This window comes from Rana temporaria, chromosome 4 (genome assembly GCF_905171775.1).
Source record: "Rana temporaria chromosome 4, aRanTem1.1, whole genome shotgun sequence".
NCBI classification, from domain to species: Eukaryota; Metazoa; Chordata; class Amphibia; order Anura; family Ranidae; genus Rana; species Rana temporaria.
Genome location: NC_053492.1, coordinates 395387309 through 395402529, shown reverse-complemented (window position 1 = coordinate 395402529; position 15221 = coordinate 395387309). Strand labels below are relative to the sequence as shown.

At 40.1% G+C, this 15221-nt stretch overlaps 1 protein-coding gene across 1 annotated transcript in view; it reads left to right on the top strand.

Annotated features, from left to right (window-relative positions):
- CCDC85A (coiled-coil domain containing 85A) overlaps window positions 1-11935 on the top strand; it is a 77955-nt gene extending 66020 nt beyond the window's left edge. Inside the window, exon 2 of the mRNA XM_040351155.1 lies at window positions 10343-11935. Coding sequence (XP_040207089.1) covers window positions 10343-11308 — 966 coding nt within the window. The 3' untranslated portion in view covers window positions 11309-11935. The remainder of the gene's footprint in view (window positions 1-10342) is intronic.
- The last annotated feature ends 3286 nt before the right edge of the window (window positions 11936-15221 follow it).

Below are 15221 nucleotides of genomic sequence, written 5' to 3'. Positions count from 1 at the left end.
AACAATAAAATCACATATGTGATGTAGGCTGCCCATCCAAGTAAATGTAGGCTAGTTTTTTTTCCAAATACCTCACAGAACTGTTACATATGCACTTCTTTTGATAAGTTGACAACACCTTTTCTTCTGCAGTGAAATTGCTGCAGTGATGCCACCCTTGTTGCTACTGTAGCTACTTGAATGTTGGCCCAGTTGATATCCCATCAATGATTGAGTATGCCTAGCTCTGTCCAGAGCTCTTTGGATTGACATTACATTGTTGGATCTGAAAACGGGTTAAGGAACTTATCAAATAGCACTGCTCAGTCATTCCTATGCCATCCAGCAATGTCTAGCAGGGTGCAGGAGAAATTCAGCTTCCCATTCAGTATTTACCATTAACAAAAAGGAAAATTACCTGAGGCCCCGTACACACGTCCGAGAAACTCGACGGGCAAAACACATCGTTTTGCTCGTCGAGTTCCTTGTGAAGCCGCTGAGGATCTCGCCGAGCCAACTTTTCCCATTGACTAACGAGGAAATAGAGAACATGTTCTCTTTTTGGCCCGACGAGATCCTCGTCGGCTTCCTCGGCGAAAAGTGTACACACGACCGGTTTTCTCGGCAGAATACGTCTGCCATCGAGTTTCTGGCTGAATTCTGCCGAGAAACTCGGTCCTGTGTACGGGGCCTCAGAGAAAATAAAACTGCAGGCTTTAGACTTAATTTTTTTTGTAAGCTTGTTCCAGGTCAGCAATTCAAAAAGTATTGAAGTTAAAAGAGGGTCAGGGTTGCCAGGCAGCAAGCATTTTGAGAAGGGATCAACAATGGCAGCTCTGATTTTCTTTAACCATTTGGGTACTAATTTGTATATACCTCTTCATCATCAGGCCATTTTGCAATTTTTAGTGTTGTGATAGTTTGGCTGACTACTCAGCCATGCAACACTGTACCCAAATGCATGTTATATCATTATCATATCATTAAACAAAACATTTTTTTGATGGCATTTAGTAACCACTTGTTTTATTTTTTTGTTGTTGTTTTTTTTTTTTTATCTTTTACAATATAAAGGAAAATGACCACATTTTTGAAGGAAAACCATGTTTTCCTTGTGTTCTGTTATAAAACATGTAAAATAAAAAGCCAGGACAGTACAAGCATCCACAAAGTCAATTCTTTTTGGTAAGTGGCCACACCAGCATCTCCTTTCTTGATACAATGTTTTGGAAATATGCTGGTTTTGTGGTGGTCGAGGCACAATTCAGCTTTAGGCTCCATGCACACTGAAGCTGATAAACTGTAGCCTATTGGCGTTTTGGCTTTTTTTTTTTAAAGCCCATAAACTGAACTCTATGTTAGCCTATGTGCCCATGCACCCCTGGGCGTTTTTTAGTGTAAATGAGCTTTGGAGTTTATTGTCTTTTTTCTGAACGCCCGAAATCTGCGTTCAAAGTGCCGTTTTTCAGCGGGAAAAAACACAAAAAACACAAAATGCTGAAAAATTATCAACAACGCTCATAAACGCTCAAAAACACTGGCGCCAGCGTTTTTTGGCATTTTTTTATCCATTGAAAAAAAAAGCTACACTGAAAAACGCTGATTAAAGCTATTGTAAAAACGCTAAAAAATGTTGAAAGGCTCCCTGCAAAGCTACTGGCGTTTTTTTATAGCTTTTTTTAGCTTCAGTGTGCATGGAGCCTTAAAAGTCACCTACTGAAGTAATGTTCACTCTAAGGCCCCATACACACGGGAGGATTTATCCGAGAATACGGTCCAGCGGACCGTTTGCACGGATAAATCCTCTCGAGGATTTCAGCGGATTTCTCTGCGATGGAGTGTACTCACCATCGCATTGAAATCCGCGCTGAAATCCTCTGGTGATGACGTGTCGCGCCGTCACCGCGATTATGATGCTGCGACGTGCGCGACGCTGTCATATAAGGAATTCCACGCATGCGTCGATTCATTACGACGCATGCGGGGGATCCCTTCGGACGGATGGATCCGGTGAGTCTATACAGACCAGCAGATCCATCCGTTGGGATGGATTCCAGCAGATAGATTTGTTTAGCATGTCAGCGAATATTCGATCTGCTGGAATCCATCCCAGGGGAGAAATATCCGCGGAAACAGATCCGCTGGAGTGTACACACCATAGGATCTATCCGCTGAAACCCATTCGCTGGGATTTTTCAGCGGATGGATTCTATCGTGTGTATTGGGCCTAACCCCCCCAACTCCCCCCTGCTCTCACAAAATCATTGGTCTGGTGGTCAGTGGCACTTTAAAACCCCCACCCTTCTCCTTCACCATTGTTGGTCACTGGCACTTTAAACCTTGCACAAAACAAATCATTCATGGCCATGGCACTTTAAAACACTATACCCCTATTATTGGTGATCAGTGGCACTTTAACATCCCCCTCTATAAAAATGTGAATTCCCACAAACATTGGTGAGGGTCAGATTCACTTTTAAATACTTCACCCCTTCATCACTGGTGGTCGGTGCCACTTTAACCCCCTCCCCCCAAAACAATCAATTTTGTTTGTAATCTGCACTGTGTAATAACAGCACTATCACAGGCGCTGTACAGTAAAACCTTGGTTTGCGAGCATAATTTGTTCCAGAAACATGCTTGTAATCCAAAGCACTTGCATATCAAAGCATTTTTTTTACAGGGTATAAAAGAGAAGAGAGGCAGCTCTAAGTGTAGCAATAAGTTGTTAAATGTTGTGTAACGCTACCCCCTCAGGAGCCGCTGGTTGTTTTGGGATCTACTATCTCTTTGCTTGGCTCACCCCTATTTAACTGGCTCGAACCCTCCCTTGACACATCAGAAGTCTGGTGGGAATATTGTGACCTCTGCTGGGCTGGGGTCACAATAGCAGGCATATAATATTCAACGACAATGTAACAGTAATATCACCTGCTTTACGGATGGTGCCTCCAGACGAGAAAATACACTTCACAAAGTAGTATATTTAAACCAAAAGAATGAATTTACTTTAGGTGAACTCGAAGAGAACAAGCATAAGTTTAAATCATAAATGAACAACTGACACACATTAACACAATGTTTTTTTTCATGCCGAAAAATGATCGTGTGTACGTGGCATAAGAGAAGTGAAAATGAGGAATATACTACCTCAAAAACTGGTTCTGGCCAGCTCAATAGATTGTTATAAAAAATACCTGATTTCTTTCCTAGATATGCATAATATAACTGGATACTAATATTTATAGGTAAAGTTCATCCAGAGAATATCTAATTGCCTCTTGGGAGATCAGGATTTTTTCCCCTGCTGGAGAAATTGAATCATCCTTTATTTGGATTTGTTGCCTTCCTCTGGCCAAACTGTGGGGTATAGATTTTTTTTTATAAGACTGTAAAAAATTTTTTCCTTCTATTGGTTGAACTGGATGGACTTGCGTCTTTTTTCAACCAAACTATGTAACCTTCTCAGTAGTAGTTGGTGGTATGGTGGTGGTAAGATGGTTAAAAAGTCTGGAAAGGTTTGCATTACCTAAAGCTACCATAATATACCTGCCTAACAATAAAGACTTATGTGTATGTTCATTTTTTTTTGTATAATCAGTGTTTATTGAAGAAATAAAAAGGGAAACAGAAACATAAAAGGGGAGGGGGGAAAAGCATATAAGACAAATGTCAAACACGCCCAACAGGGTGTCTTGAGCTTAGATCCGGCCTCGCAGGGCCGTTAAACAGTCGAAACATACGTCAAATATAGCACACTGTATATGCATACATGAACAGTCAGCGACAAACATAATCGCAGCCATGAGGGCCGGCTCAGCAGCCAACACCTGGAGGGCATCAGCGGCCGCCTCGGCCCCCAGGGCAACAGGGTGGCCACGTGGGCAGTGACCAAAGAGGGTATGGGGGCAAACATTCGTGATTTAAGGCATTTAGAGGGGGAAGAACGTCATTGTCCGCCAGACCACCCGAACCTGGGTATGAGCCAGGCGGGAAATCTGTGTGAGAGCCGTGCCAATACAGGGCGAGCCATAGGGCTCAGGTCTGAACCAGAGGCCCACGTCCGGGGCGGAGGAGGGGGGCACTAAGGCCTCCAACTAACCGTCCTCCACCCCCAGGCGGGCCACGGGCCAGGGGATCGGCAAAGGCACTCAGGCGGGGTCATGGGATAAATCAAGGTCCAACATCGTGCCCCAGCTAACCTCACAACATACCTAATATTTCTAAAGAGTAGAAACCTTCCCACTGGTCACAAGTCGTGACAATAAAAGGGAAAAGACACAGGGAGGGGAGAGGGGGGGAGGGAGAGAGGGATCTGAGAAAGAGAGAAGCCACAGACGAGAAGTGTGGAGAGAAAAGAAAGGAGAGGGAAAGAGGGGGGTAGAGAAGAGGGAGTAGAGAGAAGAACAGTGCGTACCTCATTAGTTGGCAAAGAACTTGTCCGCCTCCACACCGGGCGCATCACCCCAGTTCCAACCACCAATACCGTCTGGCCACCTCTTTAGCTAAGTACTGGAGGGTCCAGCTGCACCCCCAGAGAGAGTCTGCAGCCTGCGAGTCTTAAGGGAGGGCTCCGCCAATTCCAGCAAAGCAACGTCTAGGCTAGAGGGAACAAAATCAGGGTCTGAGACATAGTCTGTCCACGGCGCCCACACGGCCAAATGCCGTTCATGGCGGTAGCGACAGGTCGCCACCCAACTTTCAGCCTCTCCGATGTCACTCACCACCCGTATCCAATCCTCGCGACCAGGCACGTGTATGTTCATTTAATTGGAAATCAACAAATGCGTTGTGCATTACATACTAGAAAAATAATATTAGGATCTCCTCATGGATTTGACAAATTTTTCATGAATAATTGGTTGGATCCCTTGATGATTATTTATGTTTTAAGGTAAAGAGCAAGTAGCGACATACGTTTTTGAAGGATAATTATGCAAAAGACTCATGTTAAAAAGTGAGCCTTTAAGGCAGACACTTCCTTTGTAGCGTTCAATGTGCTTTCATTTGTTATCATGTCACGAGGATTACATTGAATGTAAAGATAAAAATAAAATATCATTCCCGCTGAATCATTTAATATAAACGACTTGTTTTTGCCTGAATGTATGACATTAGCCTTCGTATAAATTTATATTCTAATTTTTTTGTATATGTCTTGGTTGGAATTTTTCCATCAGTATTATTTAAGCCCTTAAGACTTTTATAGAGCTGCTACTTGTCTTTTGAAAAATGTTCCCCAACTGTGTTTTTTATTGTACACAGTAAATTTGTGCAAAGCAACACTCATCGTCGCATTTGTCCTTTACCTAACGATGCATTGTGACTGGGAACGTTATGCTGTGTTATTAAAAAGAAATGATATAATAAAACAATTTCCACGCTATTTTCAATTATTTAATAGTGCTATCTCTGAATATATTTTTCTTTCTTCCATTTGTAAAATTGGTGGTGTGTCCACACAAACAACTTATGCTGAATTGTAATCTACCAGTTCTTAAAGTGATATTAAAGGCTAAAAAAATAACAAATATCTTATACTTATCTGTTCTTTGTAATGATTTTGGTCAGAGCAGCCCCGATCCACCTCTTCTTGTGTCCCTCGCCGGTGCCCTTGGCCCCTCCTTCCTGCTGATTGCAACCAGAGCTGCATGTTTATTTACACACAGAGCTGAGGCTTGGTCAACCCCCTCTTCCACCTCATTGACTCACTGGCTGTGATTGACAGCAGTGGCTCCCGCTTCTGTCTCTGCCAATGAGAAGGCAGAGTTCCTGGAGAGCCAAGGCACTTGTGTACATAGCTGGATCAAGATGGTGCTCAGGTAAGTATTAGGGGGTTAGGGAGCTGCTGCGCAAAGAAGATTTTTTATCTTCATGCATAAAATACATGAAGGTAAAAAACCATAACCTTTACAACCACTTTAAAGTGACCCTGTTGGTTAACTGAAAACTGAAACTGCCCATTAACGCTGTCCCTATAAAAGTGAATACTTAGCTTGCCTGCAGCCTGTATAACTTCACAGTAGTTTACATAGAATCATCCAAGTGGTCTGCACCATTTTTATTTGTTTTTGAGCATAGATCTGTTTGTTTCATTCATGTTGAATTTCACTTGCTGTTGACTGACTCACTACCTGTTTCTGAAAGTCTTTTCCAAGCATCAACTACTCTTTCAGTTAAATAATACTTTCTAGGGTTAGTTTTGAATTTCCCTCTTGCTAAGTTGAGGTCATGTCCTCATGTTCTTGATATTAGCTTCAGGTTGAAAATACTGTCCTCCTTATTTAAATCCTAAAGATTTTATAAACCCCAAAACAAAATTGATATGTATTACAACTCAACAGTACTTACAGTAGATGTGGTTGCTGTATTTGTTTGTTTTAGTATTTTTATAATTTTTTTCCCTTTATTTTAACCTGCTGATCCTGCCCGTAACTCACTTCCTGCCTTAGGGTGACAGCGTATTGGATTTATGAGGGATCAGCATTGTCACCCTAGTGTTCTCTCCAAATTTTAACTACATAACCTCCTCCTCTTCTCATCTCCATTGCATACGGATGCAAGGTTTTGCAGTTCACAGTTTTTGCCCATCTCTTTACTTATTTTATCTTATCAATATCTTTTGTTGTAAGTGAGGTCTCAGAACTGGGGACGGTATTGTAAATGAAGTGTACCAAGGTGAATCAGGACCTCCTTCCTCCTGCTGGTGATCCCTCTAAAGATACACCCCAGAATTTTATACACTTTTCCTGCTGCCAGGCTACACTTTTTGTTCATTTTGCAAGTAGAGTACCTGGATTCCTAAATCTTTTCCCTCTGTAGTTTTGGCCAGCACTGCCCCTCCTCCCATATTGTACCCTAGAAAAAGGGATTATTTTTCACTATTTATATATTAAACGCTATTTTGCATTTAGAAATATTGAACTGCAGTTTCTATCTTCCAACAATGCCAAACCATGTTTCATGTTACAAATACTGTACCTCTTGGCATATTATTATTATTATTATACAGGATTTATATAGCGCCAACAGTTTGCGCAGCGCTTTACATCAGGGAAGACAGTACAGTCACAATACAATTCAATACAGGAGGGATCAGAGGGCCCTGCTCGTTAGAGCTTACAATCTAGATATCCATTGTATTGCACACCTTTGAATCATCAGAAGAAAGGTACCCCTTGCCCACTTACACATGGATCAAATAGAACAGGACCTAGTACAGAGCCTTGTAGTATACCATTATTGACTTTTCTCTGTTCTGAATTAACTCCATATACAAATATACTCTGAGCTCTATCCTTTAAGAAGCTGTGTACCTACTAAGCCACTCAAGGGTTTAGTCATAGCTTTTACAACAGTTTACAACAGTTTTATGATATTATTAATATTATTATATGAAATCATAATAAATTCATTGCTGAAAAGATAGTCCATAGTACTACCACAGTACCACCCTCCCCAAAACATTTGTAAAATAGTCTAGAAATTATATCAGAATATTTTGATTTCATCTGCTTTTAGTAAAGCCATGCTGCCTTGGGTCCACCAAGTTGTGTATTTTTAAATGAACATTGATCCTTATTTCAGGAGTACTTCTATTGATTTTACGTTGTACTACAGATGTTAAACTTACTAGCCTTTAGTTGCCAGCTTCTTCCTTACAACTTCTTGTGAATAGGTACAATATTAGCTGTCCACCAGTCATGGGGAACTTCTCCTGTTAAGTGAGACTGATTAAAAGGTCAGTTAATAGTCTAACAACTATGCCTCAAAGTTCTCTTAGAACTCTGAAATGAATGTCATGATTTCTAACTGCTTTATTAGTCTTTCATTGCTATCTCTGCCTTTGGAAATCCTAAAAATGAACTTTCACTGCTACAAAGTAATTTCTTTCTCAGGGGTCTCCCTCCTCTACTCAATAGGGATGCCATTCTCAAAAACAATATAACAACTTCTATATTACCATTTAGTTCAGAAAGAATATCATAAAGTTTATACACACCAAAAGCTGCATGATTATGGTCCCTAGTATTAACACTACAAGACCCAACAGATGTCCACACTGCCCTGTCCCTGCATAGTGTCTAAGTTAGTACTGCATTTTCACAAGTTAGCTCATCAGAATCTTGTATGTATTGCATTAAACTAGACCAAACTTCAAAAGAATGGTTAGTAAAATCAAACAAAGGTGCTACCTAAGACAGTTATCTGCTGTTTTCAAACTACTGATGTGGAACGTATGGACTTTTGTCCACTGCACTTCTGTCTTAATGCACTTAACTTGAGCAAACTCAACAGAGTTTCTTCAGAAATTGACTCTTCTGGGAGTGTTGATCTTCTGTTTCCCATTCTGTGTGTAGCTGATCCTCCTGCCAGCCCCAACATTACTTCAGGACACAATAGGGATATGGGATTATTGAGAGGAACCACCCAATGCAACGGGGGACACAGAATCATGACATCCCTGGAAATGTCTGTTTCTGAAAAAAATCAACTGGAGATTTCTCTTCTGAAGATGGATCAGTGACTATAGAGCCGTGAAAGTGGCAGTGCCAGAGTTCTTTTTATTGCTGACACTTACTGCATTTCTGCAGTAGCTGGCTGACATAATCTCCTCTTGTCTATATGCAAAAGATCATTACAGAATGTCCTGTCTCTGCTTTCCTTCATCACTGACCTAGTTCATTTATGTTAAAATCAACATTAATTTTTGATGTGGCAAGAGCTGCTCTATTATAACTTTTCTTTCTGCTCAAGAGCTTAATATATAGCTTTCTCACCAGTGCATCTGACTTCTCAAAGCCTATTTCTAAATGGTGTGCATTGGCATCCATTGTGGAGTTTCATGGCCAGCAGTGGATTACATGTACTAAACTCCAGATAAGATTAGGAGAAAACCTGCATTCAATTAGCAAGACAGTAAAGTAAGATTGGCTCTCAATGGAGTCGGTTCACACATCTCCAGGGCGGCCACAGAGCGCTTTGCAGAAGAGTCCTGTGCGTCTTTGGATCCATTTCAGGTCCAAATTCAGCCAGGTCGGACCTGTAATGGTGAATGGGGACGCATCAGACCCCCTGCTGCGAGCCACCTCACACAGTGTGAACCCAGCCTGAATCTGGCCTAGTTGCTTTGGGTTATTGGACTTTGCAGATGGCAAATAAATATATTAAATTATCCAGTATAAGCACTGAATACATATTTATAAATACAGATATATATATATATATACCTGTATATATATAAATTGGTGATCCTGGAGAGCACCTGCTGGTGATTCTGGAACACCCTTCTTGCTGCCTCTCCCACACAGAAGCCATAATTAAAACATTGCTAGTACCTAGACTTTATATGAGGACCCATTAACAACTTAAAAAACTTTTTCACAGGTTATTATTTACCTAAATTTTACTTACACAAAAAGTGTCATACTTGATGAAACCTACTGCATGGGCTTTTGATTTAGGAAGTTAGATAGTTGGAATGTTTTATCTCTTGTATTCATTTGCAGGGTCAACATCTGAGTGACCAGGAAGAAAAAGTAGAGGATTTCTCAGATTTCTCATTGTGCACCATATATTATTGTTGTCAGTTAGATGAGGTAGAGGGCATAATAGAACCTTTTTGTGCAGTTGAAAACAAATGAATGTAGTTACCGGTAATTCATAATTGATTAATAAGAATATATATATATATCGTGATTTTGACTTTTTGGCTTTATATTATATCAGCCTCATGTAATCCCCTGTATAGTAGCACTTGGAGAGGGAGGGGCAGTACTAGAAGCCAATGAGCTGTGGTTCAGTTCCATGTGCTGAATTTAAACATTCTTACATGAGTAGAATAAACAAGGGATAAATGATCAGTTTGCTATTTCTGATTCTTCCAATCACAAGCTGAGAGCAGAACTGCTGAGTGGCAGGTCTGTGCATGTTTTAGGACTGGATAAACAGAAATGCTGTACAAATTATTTTGAAGATAATGTATTTAACTGTATATTTAGCCATTTGGGTGAAATTCGTTTTTCACGAAAAAGGAGTCTATTCCACTATTACTATTGCAAATGTACTCTTTCAGTAAAAGCTATTGAAGAATGTTTTGAAAAACTAGATGACAGATTTTAAATAGGTTTAATTTCAGCTTTATGATTTGCTCTCCATCATTTTGAAGTTATGATATATTGTATCAGATGTAATGTACTGCATCTGGCTTAAAATAAATCACATCAGAGTTGGCGCATTATGATTTTTCCAGCTACACAAGGCGGTTGGCAGATTTTCAGTTGAACGGTTTATCAGCATTAAAAATGTATGATTTTAATTCTACTTTGATCATTTACTAACTGAAAATATTCTGTTCTTTAAGGATGTAAATAAGAAGCTGCAGGAAGACAATCAAGAACTTAGAGACCTATGTTGTTTCTTGGATGACGACAGGCAAAAAGGAAAACGTATTTCCAGAGAGTGGCAAAGACTGGGAAGATATACTTCAGGGATCATGCAGAAAGAAGTTACTTTGTATTTACAGAAACTGAAGGAGCTTGAAGTAAGACAAGAAGAAGTGGTAAAGGAAAACCTTGAATTAAAAGAACTTTGTTTTTTGCTAGATGAAGAGAAAATTGGGGTAGCGGGTAGTAGGAGTTCCATTGACAGTCAGAATAGCCTCTGTCAGTTGACTGCAACGACCAGTACATTTCTACGAGATGTTGGTGATGGAAGCAGCACATCCAGTGCAGGTAGCACAGATAGCCCAGACCATCATAAAGCAAACTCTACCAACAGTCCTGAACACCTCCAAAAAAGCAGAGGTGAAAGAAGTCCTGAACACCAGAAACATGGAAGTGGCAGTCCGGAACATCTTCAAAAGCCTAGGAGTTCATCAAGTCCTGACCATCAGAAACATCTGAAAAGTGCAAGTCCAGAACATCATAAAAGTGTGGGTAAAAGTAGTCCAGAGCCACAAAGGCATTCTTGTAGTAGCCCAGAAAACCTACAAAAGCAGATATTAAGTAGTAGCCCTGAACATTTTAAAAAGCATAGGTCTGGTGGTAGTCCAGAATACCAAAAGCTCAGCAGTGGCAGCCCAGAACATCTTCAAAAACATACATTAAGTGGAAACTCAGAACATCTTCAAAAAGCAAGGGGTAGTAGCCCTGAGCATCTCAGACAACATTTTGGAGGTAGCCCAGAACACCTCAAACTTTTGAGTGCGAGCAGCAGGGAAGGCACCATAAGGAGACAAGTAGCAGATGAAATGTCATCTCATCACAGAAGTGTGTACAATGGAATGAATGGTGGGTGGACAAGCCTACTGAAATCCCCATTTGCTTAAATGGAGTTTTCTGCATGTATTGAACAACCAGCATAAACATAGTACATACATGTGAACATATCACGAATGCATGTTTTAGCTTAATACCAACTGTATATTAAGAATGGTCAGTCAGTTTCAGTATTTCACTTGTACTTTTTCCAAGTTAATATAGCAGAAACTAAATATGGAAAATTATTGATGCTTTTAGTGCCTTAGAATCAATAACAATTGCAGGAAATGTTTTTTCTTTTCTTAGCAATTCTCGGCATTCCTTGCTACTATAAAAGTAATCTATGATTGGTACACATCCTATTGGCATTTATAGTTTTGTTTTACAGAGAATTCTGGTATGGTTAGTGCAATATCATGAGAATTTTATTTTATTTTTTAGCCCTTTTAACCTGCAGTAGAGGTGAACTGCAGTGAATGCTGACATTAAGTCATTGCTTTATGTCCACTAAAGTATTGTTGGTGTTGATAGTTGTGTTGCAGTTGTTTGTGTGTGTATATTGTATACAATATTCCATAAATAGGCCTAAAGTAGCTGTCATCTTTACATGAATTGAGGCTAAAAAATAGAGTACCATTGTTTGTTAAATCATAGTTGAATTTTGGTGATTTATACTATCAGGGCCAGTTCACACCACACGCAGTTCAATTCAGTTCTGTGTGCTTTTTATCTGCACAAAATGCATGCACAGTGTTTTCCATGTATTCCAATGACTCTAGTTGGCTCTAGTTCAAACCATGCAGTCAGTTTCCGGTCAGTTTCTGCACCAGAAACTGACAATAAACTGACTGCATGGTGTGAACTAGAACCAACTAGAGCCATTGAAATACATGGAAAACACTGTGCATGCATTTTTAGTGCAGACAAAATGCACACAAAACTGTACGGAACTGCGTCTGGTGTGAACTGCCCCTAAAAGTACTATAAGTTGTATGGTTGTTATAGTTAATTTACTATAATGTAAAGCAGATCTGCATGCAGAGGTTCAGGTAAGTGAAAATGCATTGGGAGTAGCTCAAATACAAATGTATGAATATACACTATTTAAGATGTTGTTTGCAATTTACTGTCATCTTGTGTTATACAATATGTACATGAAAGTATACATGTCTATTGGGACATTGATGTATAATAGCAGACACTTACAGGTACCTGCATGGACCTTTAGACACGCTTCACTCACTAACAGTAAGATATTGGAGATATGGGAACTTGACTTTCTCTACAAAGGGCAAGAACTGCCTAATAGATAATAGATAATGATTTCTATGGCACCTATCTGAAGGCAAGTGCAGGCACCTGTGGGTCTGGTCTATTATCAAATATTAGACATTTATAATCTTTATTGTTATGATGGATTTATTTAAAAAAAAAATAGCTTTCCATGGGCTTTCCACGTGTTTTATGCATTTTGTATTTGTTTGGCTTTTATTTCCCAGGAAGAGGTTATGTCCTGCTTTTTATGTGTTGTTTGCCCCTGCTAAAAACTGCACCTGAAAGGCAGCAAGTACTGCAGTATAAAGTTCTTAAGTGCAGTGTACTTTAGTGGTGTTTAAAGCGGGGGTTCACCCTAAAACATCTATATACCGTTACATCCAGCATACTGCTGACATCAACAGTATGCTGGATTTTTTTAGCCCGCTGTACTTACCGTCTTATCGTTGTTTTCACCCGGCTTCCGGGTTCTCGCTCCCCGGGGAGTAGGCGTTCCTAAGACGAGGCATAGATGATTGACGTGCGGGTTAAGCGCGTCACGCCTTCCGAAAATATCTGAGCTGGGACTCGGCACTTTGCGGCGCCTGCGCAGTCAGCTCTACACTGCAGGCGCAGGCGCCGTATAGCACCGTAAAGAGCTGAGTTCCAGCTTGGATATTTTCGGAAGGCGTGACGCGCTTTACCCGCATGTCAATAATCTATGCCTCGTCTTAGGAACGCCTATTCCCCGCGGGAGTCAGAACACGGACCCAGATGAAAACAAATATAAGACGGTAAGTACAGCAAAAAAAAAAAAAACAGCATACTGCAGATGTCAGCAGTATGCTGGATGTAATGGCATATAGTTGTTTTTCAGGGTGAACCTCCGCTTTAAGTGCCTGCACAGAGGTAAACTCTCAATGAACATCAGATGCAGTTTAAAGTGTGAATGAGGATTACTGTTTAAGGAAAATTTGCAGGAAAGAAACATGAAGGATAGTGCTGACTACCCCTTTTGAATCCGCTATTTGCTTGGTTGTCATGCTACTCCTTTTATTTTAATACAAGTCAATGATCCTGAACAAGGATACAGATAAGGTTCCTGATTTTTTTCTTTGATTTTCTTGATCCCTCTACTTGTTGCAGGTCATTGACTCAAGGTGTTGAAAGCATGCAGTCATCAGGCAACTAGCATTTTCAGAACAGGTTATGACAACTGCCTTTTCCCCCCTGGATGGTTTACTTTAAAGGCGTGCATTCAAATATGTAGCAAAGGAGTGGATGTTCTCAGTATGTTAACAGGGAGCTTTCTCTATGGTCATGTTTGTCATCAATAAAACGGCTATTTAGTGGAGGTCTTTTCTCAATATTGCTTACAAGTTTAGTGTATCTCTTATTGATAGACAGTGAAATTCTTTGAGAGTGCTCACTTCGGTCATGTTCTTTATCTCCTATGATTGCAGTGGAGAAGATTACAAAATCTGAAGATTTTTTATTTTTTTTTTGCATGCTGTTCTTCGACCCCTTGCCAGTGCTAGGTCATTGCAAAACTGATATTTCTGTTTTGGGCAAAGTGGTAGGTTGAATCATTCCTGGTCTATTATGCTGTATCCCTTATAAAATCTCAAAACTTTCCTTCTCTCCACCACTGATGAATAAGGATGTTTTGCTTGGAACTCCAGTTTATCAGTTGTTTCACCAGCAGGTCTAAAGCTTGCCAAACGCTGGATGATATTTGTATGAACATTCGTAATAAAAAAAATCTGAATACATTTGACGGCTTAATAAATGTTTAAAAGTACTTACAATTTGTGTTGGCTTTTAACATTCAATTCTGAAAGGAATTGAAGATCACATAGAAGTTAGAAATTCATTCATTGGAGAAAAATGTACCATTCTGCTCTTTCAAATTTGACCCCACTAATGATTTGAAAATCAAACAAATGTTCTTAACGTGAAACATTTCCAGTGAAATTCTACTAGTGTATAGCCTGCTTAAGGTTACTAGTGCTTGGCAGTGCTTCTCTGCCTCTTAAGCCTGGTACACACGACCAGTTTTCCCAGCAGGAAAACTGTCAGGAGAGCTTTTGGCCGGGAATTTCCCTAGCAGTTTTCCAGACAGGAAAACTGCCGGAAAAAAATAGAGAACCTGCTCTCTATTTTCCTGCCGAGAAAACCGGTCGTCTGTATGGTTACCTGAAGGGGAAATAAACCTTGCATGCTCTATAACAAATTGACGCATGCGCGGTAGCATAGAACTTAATTTAGCCGGCTCATCATAGTCTTTGACGTCACTGCGTTCTTGCCATTTAAAAGAACGGTGGGTCTTTTGTGTGGCCGTGTGTATACATTGCTTTTCAAGGTAAGCTTGGCAGGAATCCCATCAGTTAAACTGATGGTTTTTAAACAGACGAGATTCCTGACCGTGTGTACAGGGCTTTAGGCAATCACAGCCATTTGTTTCCACTGATGGCTGTGTGGCTGGCACAGGAGCAGTCTTGCCTCATTTGATAAACATTGGGGTTGATTTACTAAAGACAAATAGACTGTTTACTTTGCAAGGGAATTTTCCCTTAGCTTAGTAAAATGCATGAAAAACTACTGTTTTGTTGTTCCCTGCATGTGACTGACTATTTTTTGCAATTCAGTTTTTAAAACATTCACTAAGATTAGGGTTACAATCCCTTGCAAAGTGAACAGTCTATTTGTCTTTGGTAAAACAATCAC